Consider the following 15,960-nt stretch of genomic DNA (forward strand, 5'->3'; position numbering starts at 1 on the left):
TACACACAAAACACACACATGACAACCTATCTCACACCTAGAACTTGACGACTCACTCACTCACCTTTGGAGCCAGGTAAGCCATCACGCCCGCGGAACCCTGGCTGACCAGGTAGACCATCATCACCCAGCCGGCCTGGTTCTCCGGTATAACCTGGGCCTCCAGGACGACCCGACTCTCCTGCAAAGAGAGTTGGGTATTATGTACTGAGGTGTGTCTTACTTTTTTTCCTTTTTTTAACTTTTTTTTTTTTTGGATAAAAATTATCATATTCAAAATGCAAACATTTCTATTCTTTAACTGACGGGTGCCATAGCTGAGTGGTTAAAGCGCTGGACCAATCTGAGGTACCTGGGTTCGAATCTCGGTAACAGCACCTGGTGGGTAAAGGGTGGAGATTTTTTTCCGATCTCCCAGGTCAACATATGTACCTGAACCCCCTTCATGTGTATACGCAAGCAGAAAATCAAATACACATGTTAAAGACCCTGCAATCCATGTCAGTGTTCGGTGGGTTATGGAAACAAGAACATACCCAGCATGCACCCCCCCCCCCCCCCGAAAACAGAGTATGGCTGCCTACATGGCGGGGTAAAACATGATCATACATGTAAAATCCCACTCGTGTACATACAAGTAAACATGGGATTTGCAGCCCACAAATGCAGAAGAAGAAGAAGTAGTACCATGGTGTGTCTCACCTTTTTTTTTAATAACATTTTTCAAATGTGAAAATTAATACTTTAATTAATTTTTAAAGTCTCTAATCACTAGCATGTATCATGGGGCATTAACTTTTTTTGCTCTCTCTCTCTCTCTCTCTCTAAAAAATGTAGAATTCAAATGTGAAATTGATACTTTGACTAAATGGCTATAATAACCAGCATGCATCACGGGACATTAACTTTTATCTTAAAAAAAAAAAAGCAAAAAAGTAGCATTTAAATGTGAGAATTCATACTTCAACTATATGTCTACAACCACCAGCATTCACACTTTAACTAGATGTCTACAACCACCAGCATTCATACTTCAGCTAGATGTCTACAACCACTAGCATTCATACTTTAACTAGATGTCTACAACCACCAACATGTACAAGGCAAGGCAAGGCAAGTTTATTGCATGTGCCCCTGGGGGCATAGAAACCATGTATTTGTTCTGTATTGTCCATGTGTTCTGTGTGGCTTATTCAGGATTAAAGAGGCTATGCCAGTCTTGAATAAAAAAGCTAATTTGTGTTTGCACATTTCTTCTGTCTTTGCTGCTGTGTGCACATGTCAAATGATTGGTATAAGGACAGGCCCGGCGCTTCCTTTTTGAGGAAGTGTCTGGGTTTGTTCCAATGTACCTTTTATTTACCTGTGTGCTAGCTGAATTGGTAGCGTAAGCATCACTGACTTGAAGTTGTGTACCTTGTGTAATGGAGAGAGTTACCCCTCTCTACTATTTGTTAAACATTATATACTCATCCACAAAAGAAAGTTTTGTTTTTGTTCATTTCAGTTGGTTTAAACACATTCCATTTTTTTGGTCATTAAATCACAATAACATTCAAATTCACTGCCACATAGTGGCACACAGGCAGACTTTCAGAAAGGGCAGTCACCAACAAAAGTTTCTTAGCAGTTGTCTACAGGGCAGATCAGTAACGAGTGTGTCCACCACTGGCATGAATAACGTCCTGAACCCTGCAAGCCACTGAGTGCACCAAATCGTTCACTGCTGCTCTTGGAATGTTGTTCCAGGTGTAAACAAGTGATTGACCCAGTTTTATACTTACTGATGGAAAGACAGGTCTCATTGTCTTGCTGAAGTGCCAAGTTTACATTTTTGGTAATTATTAAATCGTATTTTGTTATCACAAGCATGTCAGAAAAAAAAATCATGTTTCTTTTGTGGATAGGTATACATCAACGTCTTTAACACTATAAACAAAAAAGAGTGATCTCAAAAAGTGATCAAATACAAAAGGCCCATATGAGCAAGCAGACAAATACACATTCCCAATCATTTGAGTGATGATGATGATGATGATGGAGTCTCCCATCAGACCGATGGATGAGTAGGCAGGCAGGCTTATCTGCATGTGTCCTCATATGGGAAAAGAGGCTGATTCTGGATGCGCAGCACTTCCCACTGGTGTTGCAAGGGAAAACTTCTCCAGAAGGTGAGCCCTGCTTCCTTTGCTCATTCTTCTCCTTTTTGGCAAGCATTCTCTTGTTTTCAAATGTCTTTATGCCACTAGAGCATAGCATCCTCCAGCGAGAGCGGTCAAGGGCATCAGTTTCCATGATATTAACCACTCAACTGATGAAAGTCCATGAAATGAGATCAGTGTGGCGTGAGTTTAAGTCATGTGCTGCTTCTTGTATGCTTTTGAGTGGTGTCACTGATTTTGCTGAACTTCTTCTTCTTCTACTTCTTCTTCATTCGTGGGCTGCAACTCCCATGTTCACTCATATATACACGAGTGGGCTTTTACATGTACAACCGTTTTTACCCCGCCATGTATGCAGCCATACTCCGTTTTCAGGAGTAGCTGAACTCAAGTAATTATGTTCCAAGGAGGAAGAAGTCCGAACAAAGAACAGTGACTGAGCAGTGCAGGGTCTCCTCTGGTGTGTGGCCTCCTGGCGACCTAACATCGATGGCTTTCTGTGGACTGCCGACGCTGGAACTGCAACGGACGAACCCGGGTGTGGCCATGTATGGGGGAATCTAAATGAGCGGCGTGGGAGTAATGCCACTGAAACGGTGCAGATGATGGGGCAGCAAAAAAAAGGAAAAAAAAAGAAAAAAGAACAGTGACTGACATCCTGACAGTTAAGTTCAGTTCACTTGCTTAAAGGAGGCGTCACTGCATTTAGACAAATCTATATACGCTACACCACATCTGCTAAGCAGATGCCTGACCAGCAGAGTAATACAAAATGCTCAGTCAGGCATTGAGGAAAAATAAAATAAAATGATACGAAAAAAGATAAACAGATAAACAAATAAATAAATACAGACTGCTTATTTAATTGATTGATTAAGATTATAAATACAATAAAAACTGATATATATATATATATATATATATATATATATATACATAATGGAACTGAAATAAAATGTAAAAAAAAGAAAAGAATAATATGAATAATGATGACGATGACAAGACGTGTAAACCTCCAAATCTTATTACAATAATTTTAAGCAACAGCCCTTCACCGACAAACATACTCATCAGCAGCAGCAGTGAAAGGGTTAAACAGAATTCCTTCCCTTATCACTTCACCAACTGCAGACACAGACCAACACCTCACCTTTCTGGCCAGGTAAGCCATCAGGCCCAGGTCGACCTGTCCCTCCAGGTCTCCCATCATTGCCAGGGAAACCATACTCCCCAGGTCCACCTGGCTCCCCTGGCTCTCCCCGTGGAGCAGACCTGGGTGGCTGTCCCTTCAGCCCCCTGATACCCTGGGTACATCATAATAGGAGATAGTCAGGAATCGCTTAAATCTTTTATATATACACATATAGACAGATGTCTTTACCATTATATCATAAAATATCCCTCCCAAATGAAAAAAATCCAACTGTACATGAACTATATTTATCAAACTCTCTGACATTGTTTATGAATCATTTCTTTTCCATCAGTCAGAACTTGGTCATATCATAAAGCTCTTGCATAAAAAAAAACAGATTTGCATCTGACAAATAAAATGCATTCATAAAAAGCTTTGACACTGTTTATGTGGAGTTTGTTATTTAGCAGTCATCTGCTGTCATAGGTTGGTCCATAATCAGCGATGTGATTTTCTGCCTCAGTCTAAAATCCATGTGTTATCTGCACAAATATTATGCATAAAAATCATCTAAAATTTGCGGCTTTCCAAAGCTTTCTTCAGTCTGATTTCAAACTTTAGTGTAAGGAATCTCATGCCTGAAAATAAACTCATCCTGCTCCAGGTACGTGTTAATTCATACCGTAATTACTTCCCCTGTGGACCTGGTATGAGTACTCTCGTACCAATACACTATTCTAATTTAATCTGTTCTTGCTTGGTATAACTGACATTCCAAACTAAGCTGTTTACGGATTTGAGATGCAAGAAAATGAAGCTCTGTTTAACCGATTAAATCAACAATTCTCCATCGATTTCTACCGTTTTAGTGAACAACCCCTTTTTTTTTTCTTTTTTTTTACTGCAGTGGTCTCATGTAGTGTTGGTCCAGGGGAGATATGGCAGGCATGTAGCTGTGGGGTAAAATGATATCACTCTTTCACCACCATAGGTGACCTTTGTCAACGAGACAGCGCACCGCCATGGGTGACTTCAGTCGACATCCAGGGGTCATCTTAAAAGGAGGAGTTTGTATTATACTCCATGTTTGGTGATACATATATTTACCATGTCAAACTGATGCAGAGCACACCACTGATGTGCCAATAGGCCTAGTTTGCATCAGTTTGACATGGTACAGTATATGACACCAAAAGGACTGTTTTCCACACTGTATCAAAGCTTGACAGCTGCAGGCAGTTTCCTGCCAATAGAACAATGACTAACTTTTGTCCCTGACCCAGTTTGAAGTGAACAAGTCCATTGTGTTGTTTTGACATAAACTGAGCCTGTGACAAAGAGCATTCTATCTAAAATATTTGGCAATGGGGATTGGTTTTCACAAAGAGACTTGGTGGTGAAAGAGTTAAGGAAACCTTCCCCTGCACACTAGAGCCACTAAAGACATGAAAACTTGCCGGTCGACCAGGAAGTCCAGGCAGGCCATCAGGTCCCACCTCTCCCTTTCTACCAACCAGTCCCGGCAATCCTGGGTCGCCCATGACACCTGGGTAACCTTTGGGACCCACACGACCCTGCTCTCCTGGCAGCCCCGGCAGCCCTGGGTCACCTGACATCCCGTCCAGTCCGTTGTATCCATCGTCGCCCATCTGACCCGGCTCACCTGTGCAGCAGCAAAACATCAGCTGGTATTTACAGGTACCCCAGCAACAATCGTTGTGTTTGCAGTGTTTTTGTTTGTTCGTCTTTTCACTGTTAGACGTGCAAAATTTGGCCAAGCAGAGCAAACCAATAGGCCTAGTTTGCCGATAGGCCTAGTTTGCATCAGTTTGACATGGTACAGTATATGACACAAAATATTATTTCAATGAGCAAACCTGTGACAGAACAAACAGTTCCTACAAAGTGTCTCCAAGTGGAGTGGTGGCTTAGTGGTACAGCATCCACCTTGAAAGCGAGAGAATCCCACGCTCGGCAGTATATTCTACCCCTCCACTAGATCTTAAGTAGTGGTCTGGATGCTGGTCATACAGAGGAGATGATGAACACAGGTCCCATGTGTAACATGCACTCAGTGCATGTAAAAGAACCCTTGGCAGAAAAACGATTGTCACTGGCAAAATTCTGTTAAAAAATCCACTTTGATCACAGAAACAAATTCACTTGCAGGCAGAAAAAAACAAGGGTTGTGGTGAATTGTAGTGACATGCTCTGCCTGGGGAGAGCATCCCTAATTTCATACAGAGAAATCTGTTTTGACACAGAGTAATACAATACAATACAACACAACACAACACAATACAATACAATACAGTGCAGTGCAGTGCAGTGCAATTCTTAATCCAGAAATTAATGATTCAAAGATGTCTTTCTTACACAAAGAAGTGAGTGTGAAATGAACACTTGTGTGGAATAAAGAGGAGCTTGTGTACTGGTCTTGTGCTCATGCTTGAAAACATGTGCATGTGTGCTTGTGTGTGTGTGTGAACCTGCATGCCAGTGAGTGTGTGCATGTTTGCTTGCGTCGGTGTGTTTGTGCACATGTGAGTGTCAGCAAGTGCACATTTCAATGCACATGAATGCATCTCTACATAAGAGACTGTATGATGCATTTGCACAAGTGCATGCCTTCACACAGACATCCAGGTGTATCTGACTTTCTTTATCCTAAGCATCCATATATGATACAAATCTTCTCACCTGGGAACCCATCTCTCCCTGGCATGCCATCAAGTCCTGGTCTACCTGGTTCACCTGGGTCACCTTGCGTCAGCTCCACAAAGACAGCGTCACCTTTCAGACCTGTTGACACCGCATATTCAACACATCAGCTTCAACAAAGGTGCACACAAAATCACCAAACATTTTTTTTCTTCTTTCCTTTCTTTTTTTTTCTCCCACTCCTGAGGTGCACATCCTACATGTGTTGAACAGGGAAGATGACGGGCGCAATAGCTGAGCGGTTAAAGCGTTGGACTGTCAATCTGAGGGTCCCGGGTTCGAATCACGGTGGCGGCGCCTGGTGGGTAAAGGGTGGAGATTTTCACGATCTCCCAGGTCAACATATCTGCAGACCTGCTAGTGCCTGAACCCCCTTCGTGTATATATGCAAGCAGAAGATCAAATACGCATGTTAAAGATCCTGTAATCCATGTCAGCATTCGGTGGGTTATGGAAACAAGAACATACCCAGCATCCACACCCCCGAAAACGGAGTATGGCTGCCTACATGGCGGGGTAAAAACGGTCATACACGTAAAAGCCCACTCGTGTGCATACGAGTGAACGCAGAAGAAGAAGAAGAAGAAGAACAGGGAAGATCAGACAAATCTCAACCCTTAACCTCCATCAGACACAGTGGGGTTCTGAACCCAGGAACCAAGCACTGGAAGCCCAGTGATGCAACCACTCTGCTTCTGCTTCTGCATCTGCCACTTTAGAAATAAAACAGAATTTCATGTTTCCTGTCTCTGCTGAACAAACACACACACACACACACACACACACACACACACACACACACACACACACACACACACACACACACAGTACAGAGAAATCTGCTGTGACAAAAAGACAATACAATCTAATACAACCTAACCTTACACAACACAACCCAGCCCACTCACATCCTCCACAATACAATACAATGCAATACAACACGACACAACCCAACCTACTCACATCCTCCACAATACAATACAATACAACATGACACAACCCAACCTACTCACATCCTCCACAATACAATACAATACAACATGACACAACCCAACCTACTCACATCCTCCACAATACAATGCAATACAACATGACACAACCCAACCTACTCACATCCTCCGCAATACAATACAAAACAATACAATACAACATGACACAACCCAACCTACTCACATCCTCCACAATACAATACAATACAATACAACACGACACAACCCAACCTACTCACATCCTCCACAATACAATACAATACAACACGACACAACCCAACCCACTCACGTCCTCCACAATACAATACAATACAACATGACACAACCCAACCTACTCAGATCCTCCACAATACAATGCAATACAACATGACACAACCCAACCTACTCACATCCTCCACAATACAATACAAAACAATACAACATGACACAACCCAACCCACTCACATCCTCCACAATACAATACAACACAACACGACACAACCCAACCCATTCACATCCTCCACAATATAATACAATGCAATACAATGCAATACAACACAACCCAACCCAACCCACTCACATCCTCCACAATACAATACAATACAATACAACATGACACAACCCAACCCACTCACATCCTCCGCAACAGAACACCACAACTCACTCACGTCCTCCACAATACAATACAATACAATACAACATGACACAACCCAACCCACTCACATCCTCCGCAACAGAACACCACAACTCACTCACGTCCTCCACAATAAAAACAACCCAACCCACCCCATCCCCTTCACATCCTCCCAGCCTGTACCTTTCTGTCCCCCTGGTCCAGGTATTCCCTCCAGGCCGGGCAGACCGTTCTGACCTTTGCGACCCCGGGGACCCACCAGGGACTGACCCGGCTGACCCTTGCGACCTGGCTCCCCAGGCAGTCCAGGAAGTCCGTCCAAACCATCGTCACCCGCTCGGCCCAGCTCTCCCTTTGTGATGCAGAACATGCGGTTGTACACAGTCTGACCATTCAGAGTGACAGAAAGAATGTCTGATAATTCAGACTCAAAGAAAGTCCCACCATTCAGACTGTAAGAAAGTCTCACCATTCAGACTGTAAGAAAGTCTGATCATTCAGACTGTAAGAAAGTCTCAACATTCAGACTGAAAGAAAGTCTCACCATTCAGACTGCAAGAAAGTCTCACCATTCAGACTGTAAGAAAGTATCACAAATCAGACTGAAAGAAAGTATGATCATTCAGACTAAAAGAAAGGCTGACTATTCAGACTGAAAGAAAGTCTGACTATTCAGACAGTAAGAAAGAAAAGCGGACTATTCAGATGGTAAGAAAGAAAGGCTGACTATTCAGATGGTAAGAAAGTAAGTCTGACTATTCAGACTGAAAGCCTTATTATTCAGATTGAAGAAAAGGAAGAAAGTTGGACCATTCAGAATGAAAGAAAGTCTGACCATTCACACTGTAAGAAAGTCTTACCATTCTGACAGAAAGAAGGTCTCACCATTCAGACTGTAAGAAAGTCTCACCATTCAAAGTGAAATAAAGTCTGACCATTCAGACTGTAAGAAAGTCTGACCATTCAGACTGTAAGAAAGTCTCACCATTCAGACTGAAAGAAAGTCTCACCATTCAGACTGTAAGAAAGTCTCACCATTCAGACTGAAAGAAAGTGACCATTCAGAATGAAAGAAAGTCTGGCCATTCAGAGTGATAGAAAGAATGTCTGATAATTCTGACTTAAAGAAAGTCTCACCATTCAGACTTAAAGAAAGTCTCACCATTCAGACTGTAAGAAAGTCTCACCATTCAGACTGAAAGAAAGTCTGATCATTCAGACTGTAAGAAAGTCTCACCATTTAGACTGAAAGAAATCGTGATCATTCAGACTGTAAGAAAGTCTGATCATTAAGGCTGAAAGAAAGTTTGACCATTCACACTGTAAGAAAGTCTCACCGTTCTGACTGAAAGAAGGTCTCACCATTCAGACTGTAAGAAAGTCTCACCGTTCAGACTGTAAGAAAGTCTGACCATTCACACTATAAGAAAGTCTGACCATTCAGACTGTAAGAAAGTCTGACCATTCACACTATAAGAAAGTCTGACCATTCAGACTGAAAGAAAGTGACCATTCAGACTGTAAGAAAGTCTGATCATTCAGACTTAAAGAAAGTCTCCCCATTCAGACTGTAAGAAAGTCTCATCATTCAGACTGTAAGAAAGTCTCATCATTCAGACTGAAAGAAAGTCTGACCATTCAGACTAAAAGAAAGGCTGACTATTCAGAATGAAAGAAAGTCGCACCATTCAGACTGTAGGAAAGTGACCATTCAGACTGTAAGAAAGTCTCACCATTCAGACTGAAAGAAAGTCTCACCATTCAGACTGTAAGAAAGTCTCACCATTCAGACTGAAAGAAAGTCTGACCATTCAGACTGTAAGAAAGTCTGACCATTCAGACTGTAAGAAAGTCTCACCATTCAGACTGTAAGAAAGTCTCACTGTTCAGACTGAAAGAAAGTGACCATTCAGACTGTAAGAAAGTCTCACCATTCAGACTGAAAGAAAGTCTTATCGTTCAGACTGTAAGAAAGTCTGATCATTCAGACTTAAAGAAAGTCTCCCCATTCAGACTGTAAGAAAGTCTCATCATTCAGACTGTAAGAAAGTCTGATCATTCAGACTGTAAGAAAGTCTCACTGTTCAGACTGACTTTCTTACAAACGGTGAGAAAGTCTGACCATTCAGACTGTAAGAAAGTCTCACCATTCAGACTGTAATAAAGTCTCACCATTCACACTGTAAGAAAGCATGACCATTCAGACTGTAAGAAAGTCTCACCATTCACACTGTAAGAAAGTCTGGCCATTCAGACTGTAAGAAAGTCTCACCATTCAGACTGTAAGAAAGTCTGACCATTCAGACTGTAAGAAAGTCTCACCATTCAGACTGTAATAAAGTCTCACCATTCACACTGTAAGAAAGCATGACCATTCAGACTGTAAGAACGTCTCACCATTCACACTGTAAGAAAGTCTGGCCATTCAGACTAAGAAAGTCTCACCATTCAGACTGTAAGAAAGTCTGACCATTCAGACTGAAGGAAAGTGACCATTCAGACTGTAAGAAAGTCTCACCATTCAGACTGTAAGAAAGTCTGACCATTCAGAAAGTCTCACCATTCAGACTGTAAGAAAGTCTGATCATTCAGACTGTAAGAAAGTCTCACTGTTCAGACTGACTTTCTTACAAACGGTGAGAAAGTCTGACCATTCAGACTGTAAGAAAGTCTCACCATTCAGACTGTAAGAAAGTCTGACCATTCAGACTGAAGGAAAGTGACCATTCAGACTGTAAGAAAGTCTCACCATTCAGACTGAAAGAAAGTCTCACCATTCTCACCATTCAGACTGAAAGAAAGTCTCACCATTCAGACTGTAAGAAAGTCTGACCATTCAGAAAGTCTCACCATTCAGACTGTAAGAAAGTCTGATCATTCAGACTGTAAGAAAGTCTCACTGTTCAGACTGACTTTCTTACAAACGGTGAGAAAGTCTCACCATTCAGACTGTAAGAAAGTATCACCATTCAGACTGAAAGTAAGTCTGATCATTCAGACTGTAAGAAAGTCTCAACATTCAGACTGTAAGAAAAACTGATCATTCAGACTGAAAGAAAGTCTCACCATTCAGACTGTAAGAAAGTCTCACCATTCAGACTGTAAGAAAGTCTCACCATTCAGACTGTAAGAAAGTCTGACTATTCAGACTGAAAGAAAGAAAAGCTGACTATTCAGATGGTAAGAAAGAAAGGCTGACTATTCAGATGGTAAGAAAGAAAGTCTGACTATTCAGACTGAAAGCCTTATCATTCAGACTGAAGGAAAGGAAGAAAAAGTTGGACCATTCAGAATGAAAGAAAGTCTGGCCATTCAGACTGAATCAAAGTCAGACTATTCAGATGGTAAGAAAGAAAGTCTATTCAGACTGAAAGTTTCATCATTTAGACTGAAAGAATGACTGACTACTCAGACTGAGAGAAAAGCTGACGATTCAGACTGAGCAAAAAGCAGACTACTCAGACTGAATGTAGGTCTGAGTTTTCAGACAGAAAGAAACTAAATAAGGCCAATCAGACTGACAGAAGGTCTGACCATTCACACAGTAAGCAAGAAAGTCTGAATATTCAGACTGAAATTTTGATCATTCAGACTGAAAGAAAGGAAGAAAGTTTGACCATTCAGACTGAGAGAATAGCTGACCATTCAGACTGAAATAAACTAAATCAGGCTATTGAGACTGAAAGGAAGTCTGACCATTCAGACATTCAAAACAAAACAAAAGAAAAAAAAAGAAAAAAGAGAAGAAACTCTGACTATTCAAACTGAAAGAAAGAAAAAAAAAGAAAGACTGAATATTCAGACTGAAGGTAAATCTGACCATTCAGACTGAAAGAAAGAAAATATTACCATACACACTGAAAGAAAAGTCTAACCATTCAGACTTTTAAAAAAGAAAAAGAAAGTTTGACTTTTCAGACTGAAAGAAAGTCTGATCATTCAGAATTGAAGGAGAAGAAGAAAGTCTGACGAGCTAGAATGAAAGAAAGTCTGGCGACTCGGACTGAAAGAAAAAATATCTGACCATTCGGACTGGAAGAAAGTCTGACTATTCAGACAGAAAGAAAGTCTGACAATTTTGACAGAAAGAAAGAAAGTCTAATTATTCTGGAGATTAATATAAATCATCTTGATTCTGTGTGATTTGGTGTTTATGTGTGTGAGTGAAGTGGGTGTTGGTGTGAGTGTGGGTGTGAGTGTACATATGCATGCTTCTACGCACACGAATGCATGACTGTGTATTCATGTGTGTGTGTGTGCATCTATATGAGTGCATAAGTATGTGTATGAGTGTCAAATATCCTAAAATATATAATCATCCATGCATTGACAATACTACTGTCATCACTATCACCATCATCACACTGCTGTTATGATCATTATTATCAGCATCACCATCCTCATTATTTTTGCAGACATAAAACTGGTGTTGTAAAACTCATAACAACTGTTCCAAGTGTGAAAACTCAACTTGCCTTTATCCCCTGAGGTCCATACAATCCTGGCAAACCACGGGAACCAGTGTCCCCTTGGGAGCCATCCATGCCAGGAATTCCTGGGTATCCCATGTTGCCCTTGCCTCCTTTGGCGCCTCTGTATAACTCGATGTCGGGAGGTGGCAGCTGATCACCTGGGTAGCCCTTGAGGCCCGGCAGTCCATCAGGACCAGGTCTGCCTGGGATACCCTGGCGATGAGGTCAAAGGATGGCGGTACTGATGTGGGATACCTTGAGAATTTGGTGATCAGATGGTGGTTATGAACTGGGAATATGGTGATAGTATGGTACCTAGGACAGCCTTTGAAAGAGGCATAAGGATGGTGGTAATGACCTGCGATACCTTGTGAATTCGGTGATAGGATGAGGTGTAAGGATGGTGGTAATGACTTGCGATACCTTGTGAATTCGGTGATAGGATGGTACCTAGGATAGCCTTTAAATGAGGTGTAAGGATGGTGGTAATGACCTGGGATACCTTGTGAATTCGGTGATAGGATGGTACCTAGGATAGCCTTTAAATGAGGTGTAAGGATGGTGGTAATGACCTGCGATACCTTGTGAATTCGGTGATAGGATGGTACCTAGGATAGCCTTTAAATGAGGTATAAGGATGGTGGTAATGACCTGCGATACCTTGTGAATTCGGTGATAGGATGGTACCTAGGATAGCCTTTAAATGAGGTGTTAGGATGGTGGTAATGACCTGCGATACCTTGTGAATTCGGTGATAGGATGGTACCTAGGATAGCCTTTGAATGAGGTATAAGGATGGTGGTAATGACCTGGGATACCTTGTGAATTCGGTGATAGGATGGTACCTAGGACAGCCTTTAAATGAGGTGTAAGGATGGTGGTAATGACCTGCGATACCTTGTGAATTCGGTGATAGGATGGTACCTAGGATAGCCTTTAAATGAGGTGTAAGGATGGTGGTAATGACCTGCGATACCTTGTGAATTCGGTGATAGGATGGTACCTAGGACAGCCTTTGAAAGAGGCATAAGGATGGTGGTAATGACCTGCGATACCTTGTGAATTCGGTGATAGGATGGTACCTAGGATAGCCTTTAAATGAGGTGTAAGGATGGTGGTAATGACCTGCGATACCTTGTGAATTCGGTGATAGGATGGTACCTAGGATAGCCTTTAAATGAGGTGTAAGGATGGTGGTAATGACCTGCGATACCTTGTGAATTCGGTGATAGGATGGTACCTAGGATAGCCTTTAAATGAGGTGTTAGGATGGTGGTAATGACCTGAGATACCTTGCGAATTTGGTGATAGGATAGTAGTAATGAACCGGGAATAAGGTGATAGCATGGTACCTGGGATAGCCTTTGAATAAGGTGTTAGGATGGTAGTAATGAACTGGGATGCCATGGGAATGTGAGGTCAAAGGATAGCAGTTATGACACGGGATACCTTGGGAATTCAGTGATAGGATAGTAGTAATGACCTGGGAATGAGGTCACTGGACAGTAGTAATCAACTGGGAATAAGGTGATAGCATGGTGGTAATGACCTGGGATACACTGGGAATGAGGTAATAGGGTGATAGTTATGACCTGGGATGATGGTAATGACCTGGGATAGCCTTTGAATGAGCTGATAGGATGGTACTAATGACCTACTGGGAATGTGAGGTGTTATGATGGTGGTAATGACCTGGGATACCCTGGGGATTTGGTGATACGATGGTACAAATGAACTGGGATAGCCTTTGAATAAGGTCTTAAGACGGTAGTTATGACCTGGGATATCTTGGGAATTCAGTGATTCAGGAATAAGGTGATAGCGTGATGGTAATGACCTGGGATACACTGGGAATGAGGGAATAGGGTGGCAGTTATGAACTGGGATTCCCTGGTATGGTGGTAATGACCTGGGATAGCCATTGAATGATGTGATAGGATGGTACTAATGACCTACTGGGAACGTGAGGCATTTGGACGGTGATCATGACCTGGGATACCTTGGGAATTGATGTTAGGATAGTAATAATGACCTGGGAATTTGGTGATAAGATGGCAGTACTGACCTGGGATACCATGGGAACATGAGATGATAGGATGGTAGTAATGAATGGGTTTTCTGTTTGTCTGTCACTCTCTCTCTTTCCCTCATGGAAACCAAATTCTTAAAAAGAAAAAAAAAAAAGAAATGAAAAAAGAACTCTGCAGATAACCACAGACAATAAATTCCTACATGTACTTATGTATGTATATGATCATGTACGCTATTTGTATGCGTGTGTGCTTACTACTGTACAAGATTATTAATTTCACCATGCATCGTGGCTTCCTTCAAGTATGTGTATGCATTTCTCAGGTAAAACACAATGTCAGAATGGAGTCTGGAAAGAAAAAGAACCTTCACTGCAACGGATAATTTTTTTAAAAATTCTTAAATCCTCACAGGCTGTCCCTCGCGGCCCTGCTCTCCTGGGTAGCCCTGCTCACCGGGATCTCCTTTTAACCCAGCAAAACCTGGAGCACCCGGGAATCCAGGTACTCCTGAAAAAAACAAAAAACAAAAAACACCATAAATTTTGCAGACAGAATGCTGTGTTAATGCTCATCTTTTTCTCATTTTCTTCACTTCTGTCGCCCATGAAAAAAAAAACACAACAAAAATTTAGCAAATAAAACACTGTGTCAATGGTAATGTTTTCATCTTTTTCTGAACTTCTGTCGGTAAAACATTGTACCAGTGGTCATGCTATCTTCGTTTTCTGATTGCCAATCAAAATACTGAATCAGTGGTAATACTATCTTCTTTTTTCTTCATGTCAGGCAAAACATTCTGTCAATGGCCAAGTTTTCTTCTTCTTTTTTTCCATGATATAAGGGTATATAACAGGACATTAATGAGAAAGTGATCTTGTCTATCTAAATGTCAGTCACCGAAACATTGTGTAAGTGGTTAGGTTTTTCTTCTTTTTATTGATGTTGGTATTAAAACTTGGCATCATTTTTTCTATTTTTTCCCTAAATGTTGCTAAATCAAATAGTGTGTAAATGGTTAAGTATTGTTCTTCTTCTTTATCAACATTTTAGCTGTAAGAAAATAAACTAGACACATTGAAAAAGAACGGAAAGGGAAAAGGAAGGGGGAAGAGAGGGAAAGAGAGAAAGAGACAGATAAACAGAGACAAAGACATGGACAGAGAGACAAAGAAATATACAGACTCAGAAAGACCGAGAAAAGACAATGCTATGAAAAAAACCCACTTTCTTCCAGGATGCACAAAGTTTTCTATCCACAAACATAACAAAACATCACCACATTGGAAGGAAAACGTTCAGAAGTTATGTTGATTATGAAAACAAGAAAAAGAACATACTCTTCCACATAATCTGACCCAGGGAATAACTGTTTTTCTCTCAGTTACCACACCTGACAACACAGGGATACCTCACATTACAGAAAAAAACAACAAAAAAAAACAAAAAAAAAACAGCTCACTGTTTCAGATTACTTTGTAGCAAAGAAAAATGTATCAAGTGTATTCTTTTAAATTTGTTCCTTCATACTTGGCTGTTGGTGGTGGTGGTGTTATATTGATAACACACATGAACAGTGTTTAAATAACATACAGGCTGATTTGGAAAAATCTAGAAAATGTGTCTGAGTGTTTGGTTCAATTTCTCCACAGGATTATGCATGTACAGTTTTTTGGGGATTTTTTTTTTTAGTGTTGAAATGCATGTTTTACACATCAGTTTTTACATTGTACAGTGTAAATGAGCATGTTCTAGATGGAAAGGTATGTACATCAACTTCTACTTCTTCCTTTTTCCTTCCTTTTTATATTATCTTTTTTTCAACTGTTTTTCTTATG

General features: G+C 41.1%; 1 protein-coding gene across 1 annotated transcript in view; it reads right to left on the minus strand.

Annotated features, from left to right (window-relative positions):
- The window catches only part of LOC143289156 (uncharacterized), a 90,708-nt gene that overhangs the window by 40,585 nt on the left and 34,163 nt on the right, over positions 1-15,960 (minus strand). Inside the window, exons 18-24 of the mRNA XM_076598057.1 lie at positions 14,535-14,632; positions 12,096-12,305; positions 7,804-7,972; positions 5,998-6,099; positions 4,755-4,960; positions 3,313-3,466; positions 65-181 (exon numbers count right to left, since the gene is read on the minus strand). Coding sequence (XP_076454172.1) covers positions 65-181; positions 3,313-3,466; positions 4,755-4,960; positions 5,998-6,099; positions 7,804-7,972; positions 12,096-12,305; positions 14,535-14,632 — 1,056 coding nt within the window. The remainder of the gene's footprint in view (positions 1-64; positions 182-3,312; positions 3,467-4,754; positions 4,961-5,997; positions 6,100-7,803; positions 7,973-12,095; positions 12,306-14,534; positions 14,633-15,960) is intronic.

This window comes from Babylonia areolata, chromosome 13 (genome assembly GCF_041734735.1).
Source record: "Babylonia areolata isolate BAREFJ2019XMU chromosome 13, ASM4173473v1, whole genome shotgun sequence".
In the NCBI taxonomy this organism is placed as follows: Eukaryota; Metazoa; Mollusca; class Gastropoda; order Neogastropoda; family Buccinidae; genus Babylonia; species Babylonia areolata.